The sequence below is a fragment of the Quercus robur genome, chromosome 8 (genome assembly GCF_932294415.1).
Source record: "Quercus robur chromosome 8, dhQueRobu3.1, whole genome shotgun sequence".
Classification (NCBI taxonomy): Eukaryota; Viridiplantae; Streptophyta; class Magnoliopsida; order Fagales; family Fagaceae; genus Quercus; species Quercus robur.
The window spans coordinates 61,017,316-61,038,408 of record NC_065541.1 but is presented as its reverse complement, the minus strand read 5'-3'; the positions used below and the strand labels follow the sequence as shown (position 1 = coordinate 61,038,408).

The 21,093-nt window shown below is 34.6% G+C and overlaps 1 protein-coding gene across 4 annotated transcripts; it reads left to right on the top strand.

The window, feature by feature from the left end:
- The first annotated feature begins 1,310 nt into the window (after positions 1 to 1,310).
- LOC126697453 (uncharacterized) lies at positions 1,311 to 19,777 on the top strand. Of its 4 annotated transcripts, XM_050394462.1 has the most exons (19): positions 1,312 to 1,885; positions 3,131 to 3,210; positions 5,247 to 5,297; positions 5,704 to 6,216; positions 6,318 to 6,575; positions 8,039 to 8,104; positions 8,653 to 8,826; positions 9,635 to 9,686; positions 9,776 to 10,060; positions 10,950 to 11,060; positions 12,357 to 12,548; positions 13,299 to 13,574; positions 14,240 to 14,851; positions 16,415 to 16,824; positions 16,917 to 16,977; positions 17,086 to 17,154; positions 18,187 to 18,608; positions 18,697 to 18,847; positions 19,208 to 19,777. In XM_050394462.1, the coding sequence occupies exons 1-17, from the start codon at positions 1,589 to 1,591 to the stop codon at positions 18,271 to 18,273; spliced, it is 3,594 nt and encodes a 1,197-aa protein (XP_050250419.1). In that variant the 5' UTR covers positions 1,312 to 1,588; the 3' UTR covers positions 18,274 to 18,608; positions 18,697 to 18,847; positions 19,208 to 19,777. The 4 variants fall into 4 exon arrangements, with proteins under 4 accessions (XP_050250420.1, XP_050250419.1, XP_050250418.1 ...); XM_050394461.1 differs by having other exon boundaries at positions 18,187 to 18,847; XM_050394464.1 differs by having other exon boundaries at positions 1,737 to 1,885; positions 3,045 to 3,210; positions 18,187 to 18,847.
- The last annotated feature ends 1,316 nt before the right edge of the window (positions 19,778 to 21,093 follow it).

The window sequence follows — 21,093 nt, the reverse complement described above, 5'->3', positions numbered from 1 at the left end:
TTCAGTCCTCTAGTTTTACTTTCGTTCATTTCAGTTCTCTAAGTTTTAGATTTATTCAATTAAGGCATTTCCGATAATTTTTGTTATAATTTTTTGAAAAAAAAATATGGAAAATATTTTTCAATTATTAATTGAATTTTTTTAATTTAAAAATTTGAAGAAAAATTTATAAAATTGAAAAATTAACCATAGCACATAACAAAAATTGATGGAAAAGCCTTAATTTAATAAAATTGAAAGTTAGAGGACTGAAATGAAATCTGAAAAAATTTAGAGGGTTAGTTTTGCATTTTACCCTAAGAATTTATAGTAAATCCCAAAATATTGGGATTAAAATATAGTTATTGTCACGGTTTTAAAAACTAAACCAAATCGGTTGGTTCAGTCGAAAATCAAACCCTCAATTGATTGGATAAAAATTGGAAATCAAACCTTTTTCCGGTTCTTTAACTGTCCTTATTTCTAAAGCTATGGTTATTGTTATAATAGAACTTTATTATCCAATTCCTAATATATATATATATATATATATATATATGGGTTGAGTTCAAGTTACACTTGTTGTAACTCTAAGCAATATTACACCATTCAATATTTTTTAATTGGATGCGAATATTGACAAATCCATTGTCAGATTACATTATCTTGGTATATTCTTCATGTTTGTAAAATATCGAGGTGATAAAAAATTAATAGTCATATCATCAATCAATTGTTAAAATTCAAATTTTTGTAGTTTAAAATAATGCATAAAAGATGAGTTTATAGATCAAATGGTATATAATATCCGATTGATATGAAAATTGGCATGCATCTTAAGAACATATAGAACATGTAATTTAACGGTTTGATTTTCAAAATATTAATTCAATAATAAGTTATTGGGTGGTATAATATTGCTTAGAGTTACACAAAATGTAACTTAAACCTAACCCTGTATATAGATTTGTCTGGGTTTGGATCTAAGAAGAAGAACTAGGGTTACTCCCCTTTGTCTCCCCCACAAGGCCACAATCAACGGGCCCTCCAACGTTACATGTTCAAACGGCAGTATTGTGTGTGATTCGTTCCGAGCTATTAAATTCAAGCCCAATAAGTACCTTTAAAATCCCACATCAGACAGTCACACTCCACTCTTACTCAGCCCTAGATAGGAATAATTTTTATTTATTTATTTATTTATTTAATATTTAGGTTCCCAAATTGACCTTTTAAATAATCTTCAATGCCTCAATCTTAAAAAAGTGACAAATTCTAGCGCATGCCAGCTAATATCCCTCATAAAACTACGCCTATACGTACAGCTAATACTTTCACTTCCGAAATTGAAGAACTCTCTCTCTCTTTTGAGACTTTCTTTCCATTTCACTTTCACGCCAACGAACAGTTTATTCAATTTTCTCTTATAGTTACAAATGTAGAGAGAAAAAATAGAAAAAAAAAGAAACAAAGAAATACACTGTAAGAGAGAAACTAGAACCAAGTTTTTTTTTTTGTTTGTTTGTTTTGTTTTTGGTTTGAAGGGGGAGCGATTTTATTAAGCTCACCGCGAGATTCACTGAGATTTCCGTGCCTCTCCTCGAAATCCATGTCGTCGACCTACAGCCCCTCGCGGAGCCCCGCCGGAAGCTCGAGGCTCCAGCTCGGCGGTCCCGGCGGAGTCTCGCGGCTGAGATCCTCGTCGCTCAAGAAGCCGCCCGAGCCGCTGCGCCGCGCCGTTGCCGATTGCCTCTCTTCTTCTTCGTCGTCCTCTCTGTCTTCGTCGTCCTCGCTGTCTTTGGCTTCGTCGTCGTCTTTCTCTTTCTCTTTCGCTTCCTCTGCTGCCACGTCGCACCATGCGGGTCCCTCCGCTGTCGTCGTCTCCGAAGCTTCCAGAACTCTCAAGGTTCGTTAAATTTGTTGGATTCCGAGTATCGATTTGTGAATTATTTATTTATTTTGAATTCGAGATTTGTTCTCTGCTTGGTTGCTGAGAAATAAAAGAAATGGAAATAAAGAAGTTTAGGTCTCGTGTATTTGTTGGTTTTGTTTGTTTTCTAAATGTGGACAGCTCAGCTATAAAATGAACCAAATTAGTGTGCATTAAAAGCTTATTACTGAATTTATCTTCTTACATTTTGTTAGTTAACCAGAGGAATTTAATTCTATTGCTGGAATTGTCATTCTTCATTACGTGTAATAAAGTAGCTCTGTGGATGTTTTTGTTTTTGTTTTTTTTTTTTAAATTTACGTGAAATTATTTTTGGAAATTGAGGTTAGAATCTTGCTGGCCTTTATTAAAAATGTTGCCATTTTTGGCGCTTGACTACCGTGGAGAGTTGAATTTAATGCTTAGGTTTGTTTGGATATATTTTTTGATAAATAAAATGAGGCAGTGCAGAAGTATTACTTTATTATTTATTTATTAGTATTATTTTTGCTAATGAGAGTTTCTAGGAGTAATTCTAAGACCATACACTTTGGTGCACCCTTTTCCACAACTATCCAATGTGACAGATTGTGATTGGCTGGCTATTACTTTCACATGAACCCACTACCTTTTTTTTTTTTTTTCCCATTACTCACAGTCTGTCATATTAGAGTTGTGGCACAAAAGGGTGCGGTCCTATATGTCTCTTCAAGCACAACTTTTGCCCTAGGTGTGGTAATTACAAGGAAAAATCCCTTGGGCGTGCCTCAAGATACTGGTTAGAGGTTTTGAACCCCAGACCTCATGGATCTCATTCTTTTGTAAAATTGTATTAATTTGATGTGGACTGGTTATAAAACAAAGTTTCACTGATTGAAAGCATTGGTTATATGTTTGGGACTTGGAGATTAAACTGAATTCAGTAAATTTTTCATAGCATAAATTTATATAATTTGTATTGGCCTGAAAATGATGCCAAATGTGGGTCTTGAGTACTGTGAAGAGTTGAATTTAAAGTTTGGCCCGGAATGGTTATAAAACACAGATGTATTCTTAATATGGTTGGGGGGGTTAAACTGAACTCAATAGACTTTTCACAGAATAAAATTATATCATTTGTCTTGGCCCGAAGCAGGATTGATAAGCTGAGAACTATGGGTGTAGCTCATTGACCTAAAACCCATTTGATTGAGAATTCAATGTTGAATTTATCAATGGCAGGACTATCTGGCAAATCCTGCAACAACTGACCTGGCTTACAGTGTGATTCTAGACCATACAATTGCAGAGAGGGAGCGCAGGTATGTTGTAGCGATTTCGTTATTGTTGTGTATTTGATTATACTCATTCCAGTTACACGGTTTGCTTAGTATTCTACATGTCTTTAAGGGCTTCATTAATGTGAATGTTAGTCAATACAAAAAGTTATTAACTTATTGGTCATGATGATGTGGTACAGCTGTACAGGGGTCAGTGGTGCCATCTTTATATGGATTCAGTTGTTTCTTTGCTGTAGACAACAACATGCAACTGAATATACCTGGAATTGAACTTGAGAATCATGTGATGATAGATGGCTCGATATAAGAAAAATGAGTCTGATCATCGTGTTTCTTGCTATATAGCTTGTTGATATAGTAACAGATTTTTATCAAATGGTTCAGGGTATTCGACATGAATGGCATGGTATCCTGGTCTGGTGCCATATTTACATGATTGAGATGTTTCTAACACATAGTACCTTAGTTAACTTAGTGTAATTGGAATTGAATTAGAAAACAATGTGATGTCTTCTAGTAGAAAGATTCTCAGAAGTACTGGCTTACACATGTTTCTATAAGATTTTGTAATATTAAAGTAGGTATGAGCTGAATATGTTACATGTTTTTACGGAAATGGACACAAATATACATACGTTAATGGCATCCTTGAACTTACGTTAAGGAGCTGTCCTGCATCAAACCTTAGTGTTTTACTTTTAGTATTGCAGACGTAACATTTGAGTATGACGATCGTACATGCTGGAAGGCTCACTAGCATGATAACAAATGGGCGAGTGAAAAATGGCATCAAACCTTAGGGCTTTTTTGCAAGAAAAAAATAGTAAGAACATACGCCCCCAAAAAAAAAAGGGTGGGAGATTGCTAGGGTTGATAGAGTGGCTTTAGAGCTCCATTTTTTTTTATATATGTGTTCTTTTTGTGATTTTTTTTTTGGGGGGGGGGGGGGGTTGAGGGGCTTTACAACTTAGAAAACAGAGAAATCTCTAGCTCAAATGGCACTTGCACACCCCATAAGAATGGGGTGGATAGTGAGGTTGTGAATTCATGACCATGTATGTGCAATTTACCAAGAAAAAATAGAGAAATATGGAACGGTTGTTGTTTGAGTTGAGAAATCAGTGGTGAAGCAGAGCACTTTTAGAGAAGCAGAAAATTAGAATAACAGAAGATGCAAAAGGGGAGGAAGATAACATCTCTTAAATTCTTCCTTATTTTAATAGAATTAGAACGTTCAATTTATAGGCAGAGCACAGTTGCTTAATACTAAAGAAAAAAAAATTTAATACTTTTTATTGACTCTTAGATACTTGGTTATGAAGATACCTCTAAATGAATTACAAATAGGACATTGTGCGTGATTTCCTGGAAATTGCAATTCTGCCTCTGCACACCAAAACTGACTTATAACTCTCAATTTTTTTTTTTACTCTAATAAGAAACTGCTTTGACTATAACCTCAATAGTGTAATGATCTTCAAAACTTTAAAACTTGTCTACATCTAATGTCACTTGTGGACTGCACACATAAACTGTAAATTCCTAAATTGAAAGTTTGGCACAAAACCAAAGCAAAAAGCACCATTTCCCATTCTCTTTATGGTGCATATTTCACTTTATTGAGTCCCAGTATTATTGCACTTTAGTATATGTACTGGGTTTAACTAGGATTGAAGCTTTAGATGCCCCCCGTCTATCCCAAATTGAGGGTAGGAGCATTGCTTGCCTTTATTAGGGCTATATTGTAAAATGAAAAATATAGTATATTGGCTTTACGAAAGTGAACACTCATTCTACAACAGACAAAAGGGCTGAGACATCCACTTTTAGTTGGATGAGTATGAATTATCTTGTGCATGTGCATGCTCACCCTAGAAAATTTATGTCTATGCAGCGTTTTTGGTATATATATTATAGTTATGTTTTATTCCATGTGCAAAACTTGCTATTTGTGTCTTTTTCTATTTCTCGCTTTTGCTTTGAGCAAAGTACGTTGGGTAATGTTTGTTACTACATTGACTCTTCTGAACTATATGAATTTTTTTTTTCTGCACCAGCCCAGCTGTAGTCGCAAGGTGTGTGGCACTTTTGAAACGGTACCTTTTGAGGTATGTTCTTTATTTAGTCTGGTTTTCAATTATAGCCAATACTTGGTGCAACAGTGCGTGGACCATCCTTGATGTTCTGGCAATGCTATTTTGTTAAAGTCACCTTTTCTTTTTTGGTGAATTGTTAAGTTGCCTTTCAAATATGCTTCTCTGCACAAAAAAAAAAGAAAAAGAAATCTTTGATGGACTTGGTTGATTCATTGATGTGGATTTTAGAAAACTCTCTTTGCCCTGCCTGAAATCTATAAGTTGGTGGGTGCTTACTGCTATGGCAGCAACCCCTATGTTTATGGAATAAGCAAGCGGTTTCTGTCTTTCTGCTGGAATACCTGTTGATTGAGAAGCCATCTCTGTTAGCCTGTACCTTTTGATTTTAGGAGTTTACAGTTCCTTCTTCTCTCTGCAGATATAAACCAAGTATGGACACATTACAGCAGATAGATCGATTTTGTGTGAACACAATTGCTGAGTGTGATACTAGTCCAAACCAAAAGGTGTCACCATTGTCACGGCCATTAGATCAACAAGCAGGTGCATCAGCAGCATCTACAAATATCTCTCCTTTGCCTGTATCTAGTTTTGCTTCTGGGGCACTTGTTAAGTCATTAAATTATGTACGTTCCCTTGTGGCTCAACATATGCCAAGACGGTCTTTCCAACCAGCTGCCTTTGCTGGAGCTACATCAAGACAATCACTTCCAACATTGTCATCTTTGTTGAGTAGATCCTTCAATTCACAATTAAGCCCTGCAAATGCTGGAGAAACTTCAGAGAAGAAAGATGCTTCTACTGTATCTGTTTCAAACTTACCAATCATTGAAAAAGTTGATGAATTAGTAGATCATGAATTTATTGCACATGATGTTTTGGAATGGCGCTGGCCTGGGGAATATCAGTCATCATCTTTGCCATTTGAAAGGTAATTGATGTTTTATGTGTGTTTAGTTTAATTTGTCTATTTTATGTTCCTTCTTTTTGCTCAAATAAGTGACTAGAGTAATTGACATGTTTTGTATACAGTGAACGAGCCATGAATCCCCAAGACATGAGAACACGTAATTTTCTAGAAGTTGGTGCTGCAGCATTACTTGTAGGAGACATGGAAGCTAAAATGAAGGGCCAGCCTTGGAAATATTTTGGAACTTCTGATATGCCTTTTCTTGATCAACTATTGCAGCCTTTACCAGTGACAACAATTACCAATTCTGCGTATGCTAGGCCGCACTTGCGAGCAATAACAGCGTCTAAACGCACTAAACAAGGCCCTCATCAAATTTGGCATGTTCTCTCTTTCAAAAAATTGCTTTGACTTGTTTGGTACTCTGAATTATCGTTATTCTTTTAAGCCTATTGCTCATAAATCTGTTGTACATCATTAATTAGTGTCCATGGATTTAATTGTGTTCTATAACGTGTTGGATCACCTAGTTAGGCCCTTGTCAAATTTGGCATGTCCTCTCTCACATGATTGCTTTGACATGTTTGGAGTAATTTGTTTTTCCAATCATTGTTATTCTTTCCCTTTGATTGTAATTCCAGTCCACTTTGTAGATTAATGTATCTGAATTTTTTTGGGTCCTACTATATATTTTACAGGACCTGGTTACCCCTGTGTCTAAATAATGTTGATGGTGTGAGTGCATTAACATCATGAGACTTGAGAGTGGTTTTTGTGATATATTAGTAAGGTGAGGGGATGTTAAAAAAAGAAGTTCAATGAGGTTTGAACCTGATTCTGGTCGTATGATTTTTACTAACTTATCCTAAAATGGGTTGTAGTATTGAGCATAGAACATTGTTAAACAAGATAGAGTGAGGTTTTCAATTTTGATCTTGTCTTTTAAGATTAAATACGTGCTTATTGAAATTATACACACACTGAGACACAGATTTATATGTGTGTATGTGTGCATGTGCGCACGCGCACGTGCCAAGACCCTTGTAGATCGGTGGCATTACTTGCTCTCCTTCATGCGGAGAACCAGGGTTCAAATCCCCCCATTCCCCATTGTTGTAGTTATTGAATTATAAAAAAAGAAGAATATATGTGCATACTATATTGATGTGTTCCTACATTTGAGTTGATGCTATTTTCTTTGGTTCTCTTCTTTGTTGCACATATGGTTTTAATAATAAAAAATGAAAATTTGAAGGTGTTTCTTTTATTATGCACGTTGTTGGAATTGAACCTGTGGTAGTTGTGGAAGCGACGCTGTCTTGTGGAGGCTTATTGAACAAATTTACAGATGGTTTTGGACCTACATAAACTAAATCTTCACATAAATTAAAACCAGAACTGTAGTTTAGTAAAAGAATTAGATCATATGACTACAATTTTGAGTATTGCACTTCCTACTTTTTTTTTTTTTTGTTTTTTTGATAGGTAATCAGAGAACTATTATTAATGAGTAAATAAGGAAGAGTACAAGTTGGTCATGATGATGAAAAACAAGAAAAAGATAAAACAAACAGCAAAGCAAAAAAGAGGGTAATCAGGAAACTAATCTAAGGGAAAACATAAACTCAGAGAGAGAAGAAAAATCAGTAAAACCCCAACAATGAGACCACTCAAAAAGACTATGTTGGCATAAAACCTTTAACTCATCCAACGTCTTCTCATTGTCCTCAAAGGAGCGACAATTTCGTTCCAACCAAACAATCCATGTTAAGCACCTTGGAATCAAATTCCAAATGTTTGAATTATGCTTCTTAAGCCACTTATACACTGCCTACTTTTTCAGGGAGGATTCTCCTGTGAGCACATTCCGTCCAAGGGCTAAACCGCTCTTCCAATATCGTCACTACAGGTACAGTGGTCTTGTTGGTGATGCACTCAGCAATTTCAATAATACCTAAAGTATTCTTTCTTTTTTATTTATTTTGATTTATTTTTTAAATTCTCAGAGTAGCACTATTTTTTCTCAATAAATTGTCAAAGTTGTTAATTTTATCCTTAGTGCTTTTGAACTGGTTGTTTTCCTTGTATCTGCACCAGGATGATCTATTTGTAAAATGATGTGTTCTGTTATATATATAATGAAATTATATGTTTTTGAATGTGAAGCTCAGGCCAACAGTATATGACTTCTTTTGTCCACTATCACTTCAAGCTTGGTTATGTTATTTTTCATATAAAAGTTAACATTACAGTTGATGGATGAGTTAGCATATTTGTTGATGCTGGTTAGTTGTCTGAATTTGTCATGAGGCACTGCTTGCTGCTTATGTGTATCTGAACAGGAAATTTAGATTATTAGTTTTTATAAATTGTTATTTTTTGTTACTTATCAAAAAAAAAAAAAAACTTTTTGTTGTTTTGTTCCTCTCTCTTATCAAACGTTTTGTTGTTGATCAGTGAACAACAACCTTTGCGATTGAATCCTGCTGAGGTACGCGACGTTATTGCTGCAGTTTGCTCAGAGACATCTTCAACAAATCTAATGACACTATCTTCTAAATTAAGTAATAACAGTCGAAAGCCGTCCATGGATGTCGCTGTGAGCGTCCTTGTCAAACTTGTCATTGACATGTATGTTCCAATGCATTGGTTGGCTGGTATTGTTCAATATGTTCTTGATGTTTGACCTATGTGCATGTACATGTGTGTGCTATGCCTGGATAATTGATAGATTGATCCTGTATCCTGCTGTGTACTTAAGAAATTTGGTTGACCATCATCATTTTTTTGCATTTTTTGGAGAGTGACCCTTTGTGAAGCTTATTTCTAGATGATAATTTTGTTTTGCAGAGAATGTACAACTTCGAATATTTATAGATTGAATTTTGTCCATGAATGAATGTTGAATTATTTAACTGTGAATATTAGCATGTTTTCACCCTTGATTGAAAGCCTCTGACATTCTAGAAATTAGAGATATCTGATAATTATGTACAATGGTCTGTAGATATAAAAGGCAATACTATGCAAATATCTCAACTCAAATTTGGAGCCATGAACTTTTCTTATTGTGTGTTTTGTCTTGGTTGTATGATCTAGATGGCCAAGTACTCAAACATAATTCTTATTGAGTCAAGAATTACTTCCAAAAAATAGGCTTTGCTAATTATCTGTCCCAAATGACACTTCCTCTTTCCCTTAATAATGGGATGGAGGGTTGAGGTCGTGGGTTCAAGATCCATTAAGTGCTTGTGAGTGTGTGTGTGTATGCCTGCATGTACATACAACAACGTGGGTTTCAGTATCTTTGAAGGTTTAGTCAACTTTTCCACTGCTGGCCTATTGACGTAGTCGATTGGTTCATGTGATTGTTTTGTTTTCTTTGTCGAATGGTATTACAGATTGATCATGGTAAAAGGTTATCGATTTTTTTTTGCAGGTATGTTTTAGATTCTGGGACCGCTGCTCCTCTAACTCTATCTATGCTTGAGGTGATCCATCAACTATATTACTTTCAGTGATGCCTTCTTGTTCATTTTTTTTGTGTTTTTAGTAAAATATAATTTAAATTATGTTCCAGGAAATGCTTAGTTCTACAAAGCCGGCTTGCAGGGCTCGTGCTTTTGATTTAATTCTGAATCTTGGTGTCCATGCTCATTTATTAGAGCCAATTATAATTGACGATGCTTCCACAATAGAAGAAGAATATTCTCCAGAGTCTTATTTTGATAATGAAGCTCAACTGACAATCCATGGGAAAGGAAAGGAAGATTCTGTTAAGAAGATTGGCACTTTCTCAGCTATTGATAATTTTGAGTCCTGGATTTTAAACATTTTATATGAGATACTACTTCTTCTTGTTCAGGTATAATTGGTCTGTCATCATATAAGGGTGCTCTGCAAGGTTGGACCTAAAGAAATTTTCCTTTTCACATAACATCATTAAAGCAACTTTTATTTGCACTAATTTATCTTGAGTTTTCTTACTTTAAGGAATTGAACATTCTTTGGATGTAACAATTTGAGGAGCAGATGACTTTAATTGTACTATGTGATCATCTCATTTTCTCTTCAGTAGTGCAACATGACATGCATCATGCAATTCAATGTAGAAGTTATTTTAGTTTAGCAAATTATTGGATTTGATTTTCAAGCTGTGAGGAGCTTTGTAATTGGGTAGTATTATGCTTTAGAAACTTGTAAGAGATTAGTAACTTGTTTCAAAACAGTTCTAACCTCCCATTTTGTGTAATTTTTGTTGTTGTTTGGCGAAGCTACACTTTTATTGGTTTTGTTCTTTTGGTTCATAAATTCGATTAAATATATTTCTGATCTATAGAATTGGGATGTTAAGAACTATTGGAGGTCATTGTTTCTTGAAATTTTGTTGCATTAGTTAATCACCAGTGGGATTAGAAGTATAAAAATGGTTAATTAATGATAATGTGCATTTACAAGTTTTGCATTTTAAGAAGACGGATTGTGAGGAGGGGTTGATTAAGATTTGGGTTGTACAACTAGGGTAGATAAGAAACTTTAAAGATAAATAAGCATGCCAAATAGGAATTGGTGGGAAAAATGAGAGCAATTTGGTTTGGGGAACAAAGAAAACGAAGATATTTTCTTCTAATTTAATATTAGAAGATGTTTCAACCATGATGTTGTCCTTATCTACTCTTTGCTATATTTAATAAGAAGTGTATCATGTTCTTTTTAGTTTTTTACTATCTCATACCCTTGATATTACTTCACAGACAGAAGAGGATGAAGAATCTGTCTGGGCATCTGCTCTAAGCTGTTTTCTTTATTTCGTTTGTGATAGAGGAAAAATCCGGAGAAAACGACTAAATGGTCTTGACATAAGGGTGAGTTGGTTTTTACTTCCTAGTTTTGCTCATGCAATACTTTCATGGAGATTATATTTTGCATTTTCACTGCTCTAACCATGAGATTCTCTTAATAGAGTGTTTGTTCTGGGTGGGATAATACAAGATATTTCGCTTTTGCTCTTGATGTATGTTGCAACTGGTGCTTCATTCTTTTGGGGGTAGATAATTTTACCTTCTTATTCCATATTGATTTGACAGATCTTTATTAGAGTTACTTGTCTCCCTGAGGAAGTGCATTGTTCTTTTTAAACAATGAGCTATGTGTTAGTTGTAGGAATAAATCACATATTCAATTGTGTCCACTCCTTTTACAATGCCTTGAGGGTTCAATGTTCCATGCTCTTCCCTTAGAACAGTATTTGGTGCTGCCCCAAGGAGGGTCTTTCTTTGCATGGATGGCAACATAGAGGAAGATCCTCACTTTTGATAATCTCATTAAGAGAGGCGACGTGCTAGTAGGGTGGTGTTATATGAGCCTGTGTTGTGGGGAGACGGTAGATCATCTTTTGTTACACTGCACTTTTGCATTTGATATGCGGAGCTTCACTTTTAGATCTGTCGCGAGTCAGTGGGTACTACCATAAAGGTTATTGAACTCTTGTTTTGATGAAGGAATTGGGTCAGTAAGCATTCCTTAGATATTTAGAACATAGTCTCATTATGTTTGATGTGGACATTGTGAAGGAAGAAAATCGTCATACGTTTGAGGATATGGAAAGTTTAGGGGCTCAAGTGGTGGTACCATTGTTCACTAGATCTTTGTTTGAAGTTTTACTATTATTGATTTTTTAGATTGCCTTTCTGTACGTAATACCTTTTTTTTTTTTTTAATTCTTTAGACTCCTTCGCATCCAATTGGGCTCAAGATTTGGCCTTGCTTCTGACATGCATTTTTGGAAGGGGAATGGGGTCTGGTCCTGGTATCATTTTTCTGCTTGGGAGTTGTTGTTGGTTTAGCCTGAATTACCTTGAATCAGCAAAGAGTACTAGATAAAAACTGTATAAACATTACTTATTTGGCTTACTAAATTCTTGGATTGAAAATTGCACCTGTTACACTAGCTGCTCTTAGGAAAGAAAGTCAATTTGTTGAACAATGGTATTTTAAAAAGCTGCTCGGTTTGTGGAGTATGTGACTTGATTTTTATGCTTTTGTGCTGCAGTCTCCACTTAGCCATTCAACTTTTCTGTTCTATTAACTATAAAAATTGGGCCTTATGTCAATAATTTTGAGTCTTAAGGTTTGCTATAATTTTCTGTCTCTGTTGTCAGGTTGTTAAAGCATTTGTGGAAACTAGCAGGAAGAATTCGTGGGCAGAAGTAGTTCATTGCAAGCTTATTTCCATGTTAACAAATATGTTTTATCAAGTTCCTGATGAACCCAATGATACCGATTCAAGTACTCCAAATTTTCTCATAAACCAGGTTGATCTGATTGGCGGAATTGAGTTTATTTTTCTTGAGGTATGCACCTCATCTGTTATTATTTTGGATCAGTTAGTAAGATAAGAATGATAGGCATTCTGATAGGCAGATAGAGAAAAAAATACCTTGGTCCTTTGGCATATGACACCATACCCTCAGTAATCAGCATATTGGGGACAATAACATCTATGTCCAACTTTATAACAGTGGAGCATTTTGCTATTTATCCTAGTAACTAGCATGTGTGTCACATTTGAAGAATATGTGCCAACTCTATAAACTTAGGGAGACTACTAAAATGTTGATGTTCTTTGTTTTTATTTATTTATTTTATTTTTTTGATAAGGTGATGTTCTGAATGTTTAAAGTTTAAACAATCCTTACAGAAGAGTAATGGCTTGAAGAAATTGTAGAGTCCTAAATGATAGCCACAAGAATACTTGCATACTCTGAAGGTTTTGTACTTAAAGAAGATTGATGGCTGCAAGAAATTTTAAATTTTTATAATTCCTAGTTGATATTGTTTCTTATGTTGATTTAAGGAAATAATTTAATTAACATTCTGAATTTTTTATGGTGACAATTCAATGTGTCATTTATTATTGGATACTCTTTAATTTTTGTATCCTCTTTCTTAAAGTATGAGTTGTAAAATGCAACAATCGGTCAAAAGTTCTCATCTTTTTTCCACAATCTAAGTAGGAGTTTATGTAATATTATTTTCTTTCCTTTTTCTACCAGAACTCAATTAAGCAAGTATTAATTTACTTAATATCTTTTGCAATGCAGTATTCTCTCGCAAACTCTAGGGAAGAAAGGAGAAATCTGTATTTGGTACTTTTTGACTATGTTTTGAATCAAATAAATGAAACGTGCATAGCTACAGGAGTCAATGAATATAGTGATGATGAGATTCAACCTCTTGCTGCCCTGCTCACCCTTACAGATGCACCTGAAGCATTTTATATTTCTGTTAAACTTGGGGTGGAAGGCATTGGGGAGATTTTGAGAAGATCAATTTCTTCAAAACTGTCCAGATATCCCAACAGTGAACGATTAAATATGGTAATGTCTCAGAAGTGTGTGTGAAGTAGGTTGGTCTTTATATGGGGGTGTTGTGGGGTTCTTTTTGGAATTCTTGAAAGATCTTTTTTTCCAAGAGTTTGAAGTAATTGCTTGACAAGTATTATTTCTACTAATCACACATGAATCAATACACATTTATAAATTTGAATTTACGCCTTATAAACACACATACACAAAGTAATTGGCGTTTATGCACTAGATACAGCTAGAATCTGAGCTTCCAGTCAACTAGACCAAAACCAAATGTGAGGAGGTTGCAATCTTTTCTCTCTAGTCTGCTTGGCCTCTAATGAGTTCAAAACTTGACTTGGTCAGGTTATCCAAGCTATTGAGGCTTTAAGAATTGCTCAGCTTTGATCAGTCCTATAATCTCATTTCAGTGTTGGGTTTTTCTTTTCTGTCTGTTTGTAATCTTTTGATTAGTGATATTTGAACCTAAGGCCCTATACCTATCAATTTCTCTTTTGGTTTTGTCTTTCGATGGACTTCTGCATTGGTAATCATTTTCTGTGCTTGCTGATATTCACCAGCTTTATATGGACATCATATATTCAGAATTATTTTCTTTATGTGGGAATTTATATTTCATCACCATTTTTTTCACTTAAAGTTGCTGCTGTCTGACGTTCTTGCTGTTATTGCAGCTCTTGGATATTGTCACTGAGAAACTTGATACAATAGTAAGTTCATTCACTCATTTAGACAATGAGTTCTCCCACATGATACAGATAACCAAATCATATAAGTTTTTGGAAAGCATCGAAGATGTGGTTCCAAGAAATGGTGTCAGCATGAAAGCTTCATGGGCCACATTACATTCCCTTCTTCATTCAGAAAGAGTTGCATACCGCCGGAATGGTTATATATGGTTAGGTGATCTGCTTATTGCAGAAATAAGTGAGAAAAGGGATGCAAGTATCTGGTCCAATATTAAAAACTTAAAGCAGAAAATTTCCCTTGCTGGTGATGCCAATTCTTCAGCTACTTCAGATGTTCCTTTGCCCATTTGCCTTTTGTGCGGGCTTTTAAAGTCAAGGCACAACTACATAAGATGGGGTTTCTTATTTGTTCTGGAGAGGCTTCTCATGCGATGCAAATTTTTGTTAGATGAGAACGAAATGCAGCACTCAAGCAGCACTGATCCTGGGCATGTAGACAACAATGGTCGTCTTGACAAAGCCAATGCAGTGATAGATGTAATGAGCAGTGCTTTGTTATTGGTGATAAATGAAACAGACCGCATCAATATTTTGAAGGTAATTACTTGAAAAACATGCACAGCTTTTGACTATATATTATGTCTGATCCCGACATTATAGATACACTAGCTTGTAAGCTGTAACCCATCTTATACATGAGATTTTTATTTATATAAAATTTATAAATAAATAATAATGTGGTTTATATAAATGAAGTATTTGTTGTGCACTTTATTAATAGCTAATATGTTTAGCGATCAAAGAGATAATTGGTTCATTGAAAGAGCCAAGTGAAACAATTGTTCATGAGGATATATCTCATACAATATTAATGATTTGACATTAATTAATTAATAGTTTCAAAGAGATAATTGGCTCATTGAAAGAGCCAAGTGAAACAATTGTTCATGAGGATATATCTCATACAATATTAATGATTTGACATTAATTAATTAATAGTTTGTTGGTTAGATAAGAATATTAGTAAATTTTTTTTTTAATTAATTTATTTATTTTTATTAATAAATAAGATCTTTAAAGGAAAAACTACACTTGGCTGAAATCTATGCCTTAACACAGCCATATTTTAGACGATTCTAGGGTTTTAAGATCTTAATTTTCTCTATGTTTCAGCTTTTGTATATTAATATAGGTAGAGTATAAAAGAAGGATGGATATGGACTACCTAGGATATAAATTATTTTTGTTGGATGCCCATACATTTGATACTCCCCAGTTCCTCTGTCCCGAAATTATAGCTTTTTTTCTTTTCTTTTTTAGAGTGCACAATATTTAAGGAGACTGCATTATATACATTATCAAGTTTCATTTTTCTGTTTTCTAGTCCTAAATTGTACGTCTCATTTGAAAATCATTTGTTTTTGCCTTGGACTTTTTTAGTACAACAACAAGCCTTAATCCCAAATATTCTCTGGACTTTTTCAGTAGTGGACAATAATTTTGGAACATCCTGAAATGGAAACGGGACTATTATTTTGGGATGGAGGGAGTATATATTTTGTATATGTTTGGATGTGTAAAGAATAAAATGGTGATACACAACTTTTACAGTATATTGACATATAACTTTGTATGGACCAAGAATTATTTGTCTCTTTGCTCTTAGGTAATAAAAATTGTTCTAATACCATGATAATCTAATACCTGTTCCAAAAGTCTATATTTTGTATATGTTTGGATGTTTAAAGAATAAAATGGTGATACACAACTTTTATAGAATATTGACAAATAACTTCGTATGGGTCAAGAATTATGTCTCTTTGCTCTTAGGTGGAAAAAATTGTTCTAATACCATTATGATCTAATACCTGTTCCAAAAGTCTAAGCTGACAGGAAATTTTGAATTTAAATCACTTAACCATTATTTCTAACTGTAGAAAAGAATTTGGTTACTTTGGATTTTGACTAATATATTTGTTTCTAATAAATCAAAATTTAGTAGACGAAACAAGCTGGCCTACATCTGATTTATTTGAACTAAAAGGGGGATTTGCTTTCGGTTTATCTGGATTATATCAAGCTTTTTATATGTACTTTTATGGTTTAGTGAAATATTTTTGTTTCATGTTTTTTAATGGGCATCTCATTGTTTTTTGTCAGATGTGTGATATACTATTCTCTCAGTTGTGCCTGAGAGTCCCCCGTGCAGCTGCAATGCCATATGTAGATGATGGGCACCAAAATGATAAAAGGAAAGAAACTGATAGCAGATTCAGCAATCCACTAGACAATGAGACAGCCTCACTGGCAGCACTTCTTCTTCGTGGAAATGCCATTGTGCCCATGCAGTTAGTGGCTTCTGTTCCTGCTGCATTATTCTATTGGCCACTGATTCAGCTTGCCGGTGCGGCAACAGACAATATTGCATTAGGTGTTGCTGTAGGTAGCAAAGGAAGAGGAAACCTCCCTGGTGCTACATCAGATATTCGGGCTACCCTTCTGTTACTTCTAATTGGTAAATGCACAGATCCTGTTGCATTCGAAGCAGTTGGTGGGGAAGAATTTTTCAGGTGATTACATTTCTTTGCAGCCTATAATGTGTTACCCACTTAACCTATTCTTGAAATGCATTCAAAATTCAATGCACTTTTGTTTTTGGCAGGGAACTTTTAGATGATACAGATTCAAGGGTGGCATATTATTCTTCAGCTTTTCTTTTGAAGGTAAGAGTGCTTTCATTTTAATTTTTTTTCCCCCACTGATAACCATGCACTGTTTATGCCCCTGGATTCAATTTGTGGCCAACTCATTTTAAGTTTGGAATTTTGCAGCGAATGATGACAGAAAAGCCTGAAAAGTACCAACACATGCTTCAGAATCTCGTGGTTAGAGCTCAGCAGGTATGGCCTTATTCAGTGAAGTTAAATGTGTGATTATTCAGTGAAGTTAAATGTGTGATTTTGAACCTTGACTGTTTGAAAATACAATGGTACAGTATTCATTTTTATTAGTTATACATAAATATGTCAAACCTGCCTAGTTATGATTGGAGTCCATAATTTGAATTTGTAGGGGGGTCTAGTTTAGGCATTTTTCAAAGAGAAGTGTCGAAGTTTAGTTCATAGTGTCTTGTTATCATATTTTCTTTCTACAAGAAAATGAGAACATTTATGATTAGAAAAATTAATTATCTTGGCCATCATTGTAATTAACTGATTACTTCCTGGAATAATGTTTTCTGAATTAACTCATGTACTACGTACTAGCATCTATACAGTTGTGGAATCACTTGTGAATATAGCTTTGCAAAGTGTCTTGAATGGACCACAAACCTGCCAACCTGTCTTCTTGTGAACTTAACCAGGCATTCTTGTGAATTGCCTATCCTGGATGTACGTATCATTTACACACATTAGTAGATCATGTCATTTTAATTAGGTGTATTAGTAATAATCTGGTGTTGCTAAATTCCATGTATATTTTTACTCTTTAACATACATGCTAATCCATTCTCATATGATATTCTACAAGTGCATATTTCTGTAAGAAATGAATCCTAATTTTAGATGGGTAATTATAATTGGTAAGATATCATTGTGAGGAAATCCATGCTTAAAGAGTAGAAAAAGGTGCTAATTTCTGTTTCTTTTTGATGTGCTATTTCATTATCTGTTTCTGTATTTTTGTTATAAATTTTTTTATAAGTAACAAGATTTTATTGTAGAGAAAAGTGAGCAAAGCCTGAGTACATGGGGAGTATACAAGAGCAATGCTACAAATTAAGACCTAAAATTACAAAGATCCATGACTTTTTTTGTCATAATTTTGTTGAGCTATTTTTTGGATGAATGTACTCTTTTTTTGTAGAACTATTTATTAGATACTGGAGTGACATGTCATTTTTTTGTTTGCTATCTACTCCTCCTGTGCAGAGCAACAATGAAAAGCTGTTGGAAAATCCATATCTTCAGATGCGAGGCATACTTCAGCTGGCAAATGATCTTGGAACTGGGTTGTAATCTGATGGTGTAGTTAAGTGGAAGTTTTATTTCTTGGCTTGGAGACATGGCTGGGTGACTTGATGTTGCCACCAATAATTCTTATGAACTTACAGCGCTTGGAGTTATTTGTGTGACTGGGATATACTTGATTGCGTAAGCGTGCAAAAGAAATTTGAAATCTGAACCACTAAAGTACTATCTGGCAAAGTACTGAATTCAAGATTGGAGTATAGGTTGTGAGGTGACTCAGGTGAGCCCTGGTGATCCTTGGAATTTATTTCCAGAATCTATTTCATGCTCCAAGAATCAGCCATAAATGGCTACAGATTTTTGCGCAGAGATATTAGAAAATGGTGAGCCACATTGAGTTTTGCTTCCCATATCTCCATCTCCAATACATGTATGGCTGTTAAGAGATCGCCCTTTGATAAAATATATTAGGTTTGATGCTGAAGTTTAGGACTGGAGTTGCTTCATTGAATGTTTGCCAAAGCAGTTGTCCAGGAAATTTTTTGAATTACTTGATTCATTGGCATATCTGCCTATCATTCTGCCAATAGATGTTACATCAAGAGCTCGGGTGTATCTTCAGGTACTGCCATCTATCCTCAACTGAATGAATTTGACATTTGTTTAGATTTACTCAACTTCTAGATTACCTCCGTATGTTACTGTAATGGTTAGTAAATTTGCACAGATATCCTATTTTCACACTTATTGTCTAGCTCTAACTTTTCTATGCATCTCAAAAACTTGTCTCTGTTTGTCTTCCCAGGGTTTGAAGATTTCCCTAAATCCTTCTTTCACATAATGAAAAACGCATATAATCAGTTGATCATTTAATACTAGGGTTCTTTTATTGCAAACTCATTTAAATTCATTTCAAGGTATACAGCAAGTGCTATCACATTGTCGTTTGTACTGAAATATTTCCTATATTTGAGTGGAACAGTTGGTGTTCGTCACATTTGCGGGAGACTTTCTGGAAAATTTTGGAAGAGTATTTGTACAGAATCAGATTTCGTTTGAGCCTTCTTTTATTTATTTTTTGGTCATTCTTGAAGGCGACCTTTCAAACCATCTTTTTTGTTTGGTATCCTGGGGTAATGATCTCACGTTTGTGAAGTTTTAGAGTTTCATCAACTTGACAACAATGAGAAGACTCCAAAGTCCAAATGTTGTATTTTTTTAGTGGATAAGGCATAATGATGCAAGAGGGTAGAGTTGTTCACATGGCTATCCGTGTTCATTAGAAGGGGCATTACGGGGTGTCTGTTTTTAGGGGCATCTCCTAAGTGTACCTATTTTTGTTTTTGGCTGATTTTTTCTTTTCTTTTTTATTTTTCGACTTTGTAAATATGCATCATATTTCTTTTCCTGTCTCTATCTCCCTGGCGATTGTTGTAAAATGGCTGTTGAGAAATTTGCTTCATGTATGTTTTAGAGTTTAAATGGCTCTTAAAAATTTTGCTACATGTATATCTTTAGTGTTTGATTTTAAATTGAAGTATAAAGTTTCTAAGCTCTACGGGCTCTTTTTCTTCTTCTTTTGGACACTTGTGAAATGTGAGTAATCGGCTCTTGCCTGCGACACAACAAATAAAATGCATGTGCAGTGACCTGAAGTTATACTTGGTTGTGGGTTGGGTAGCGTGGCTCCATCAGTACATAATTTGAGGAACTTGACGTTCTCTCTTCAACAACTACAAGTCTGAAGTCATACTTAGGTTGTGGATCTAGACTTACTGACTTATTGTAGAACTAATAAGCAGGCTACATTGGTCAAACAGCCTCTGTGACATTGTCTGATCTATTTTACGAGAGGAGCTTCGAAAATGTGGATTCTCTCTTCCAACTTTTTTGTAAATAAATAAAAGCCTACATTGGATTTGTGAGATCATATATCACTTTCTCTCTCTGTCTCTCTCTCTCATTTGCTTATGTTATGCACATAAAACCCATAACAATGTGCTATGATGGTTTAGGGGGCATTGGACACAAAATTCTGTTCCTAAGTTTGAATTTTAGCTTACTGCTGCTCTGCCCTCGTTCAGTTACCTAGCCTGTTTGGAAATCCCATGAAAATAAAACGTAAACTTGTCACCAAGAATACAACTATTTCTCGAGTGCAGAGCGACGTTAAGCCTTGGGGAGTACCCTTAGTCTTTTTTTTTTTGGAGGAACTGGGGAGTAACCTTAGTTGGTATACAAAAAACAAGCGACTCAATACTCCCCAAAAAAGTAGTTCTCAACTGAAACAATCTACTACTTTCCAACCCCTGAAAAAACCAAATGATGCTCAATAATCTACGGTATACCCTCAAACTCAAACATATACAAAAACCTTTTTCCCATTTTTTGCTTTTTCCTCTTGTAACTGATGAGGGAGATGTTTAGTACATGCACTTAAAAACATGTGTTTTGTTGTTTGAAAATGTGTGAAAATACGTATAAGTGAAAAAGTGAGTAGAAATACGTGTAATATTGTTTAAAAATTGAAAATGTGTGTTTGAGTGGTTGTACCAAACACCCCCTAATTTTTTGAGTGATGAATTGTTTAGAGTAATAAGCTTGATTTATGTATATGTAACATGGGTTTGTAGAAGGTTTTTTTTTTTAATTTTTTTTTTATTTGCTTAAACTTTCAATTGTTTGTCAATGCTTTATATATATTAGAAATTTTATTCATAAACTTTAAAAAATAGATGTACATCAACTTTTATAAGTCTCTAGGAGGGAATTTCACACACATATACATTTAGATTATGTTAGAGTAAAATTTATATCTTGTATAAAAAAAAATTAAAAAAAAAAAATACTGCAAAACGAAATGATATG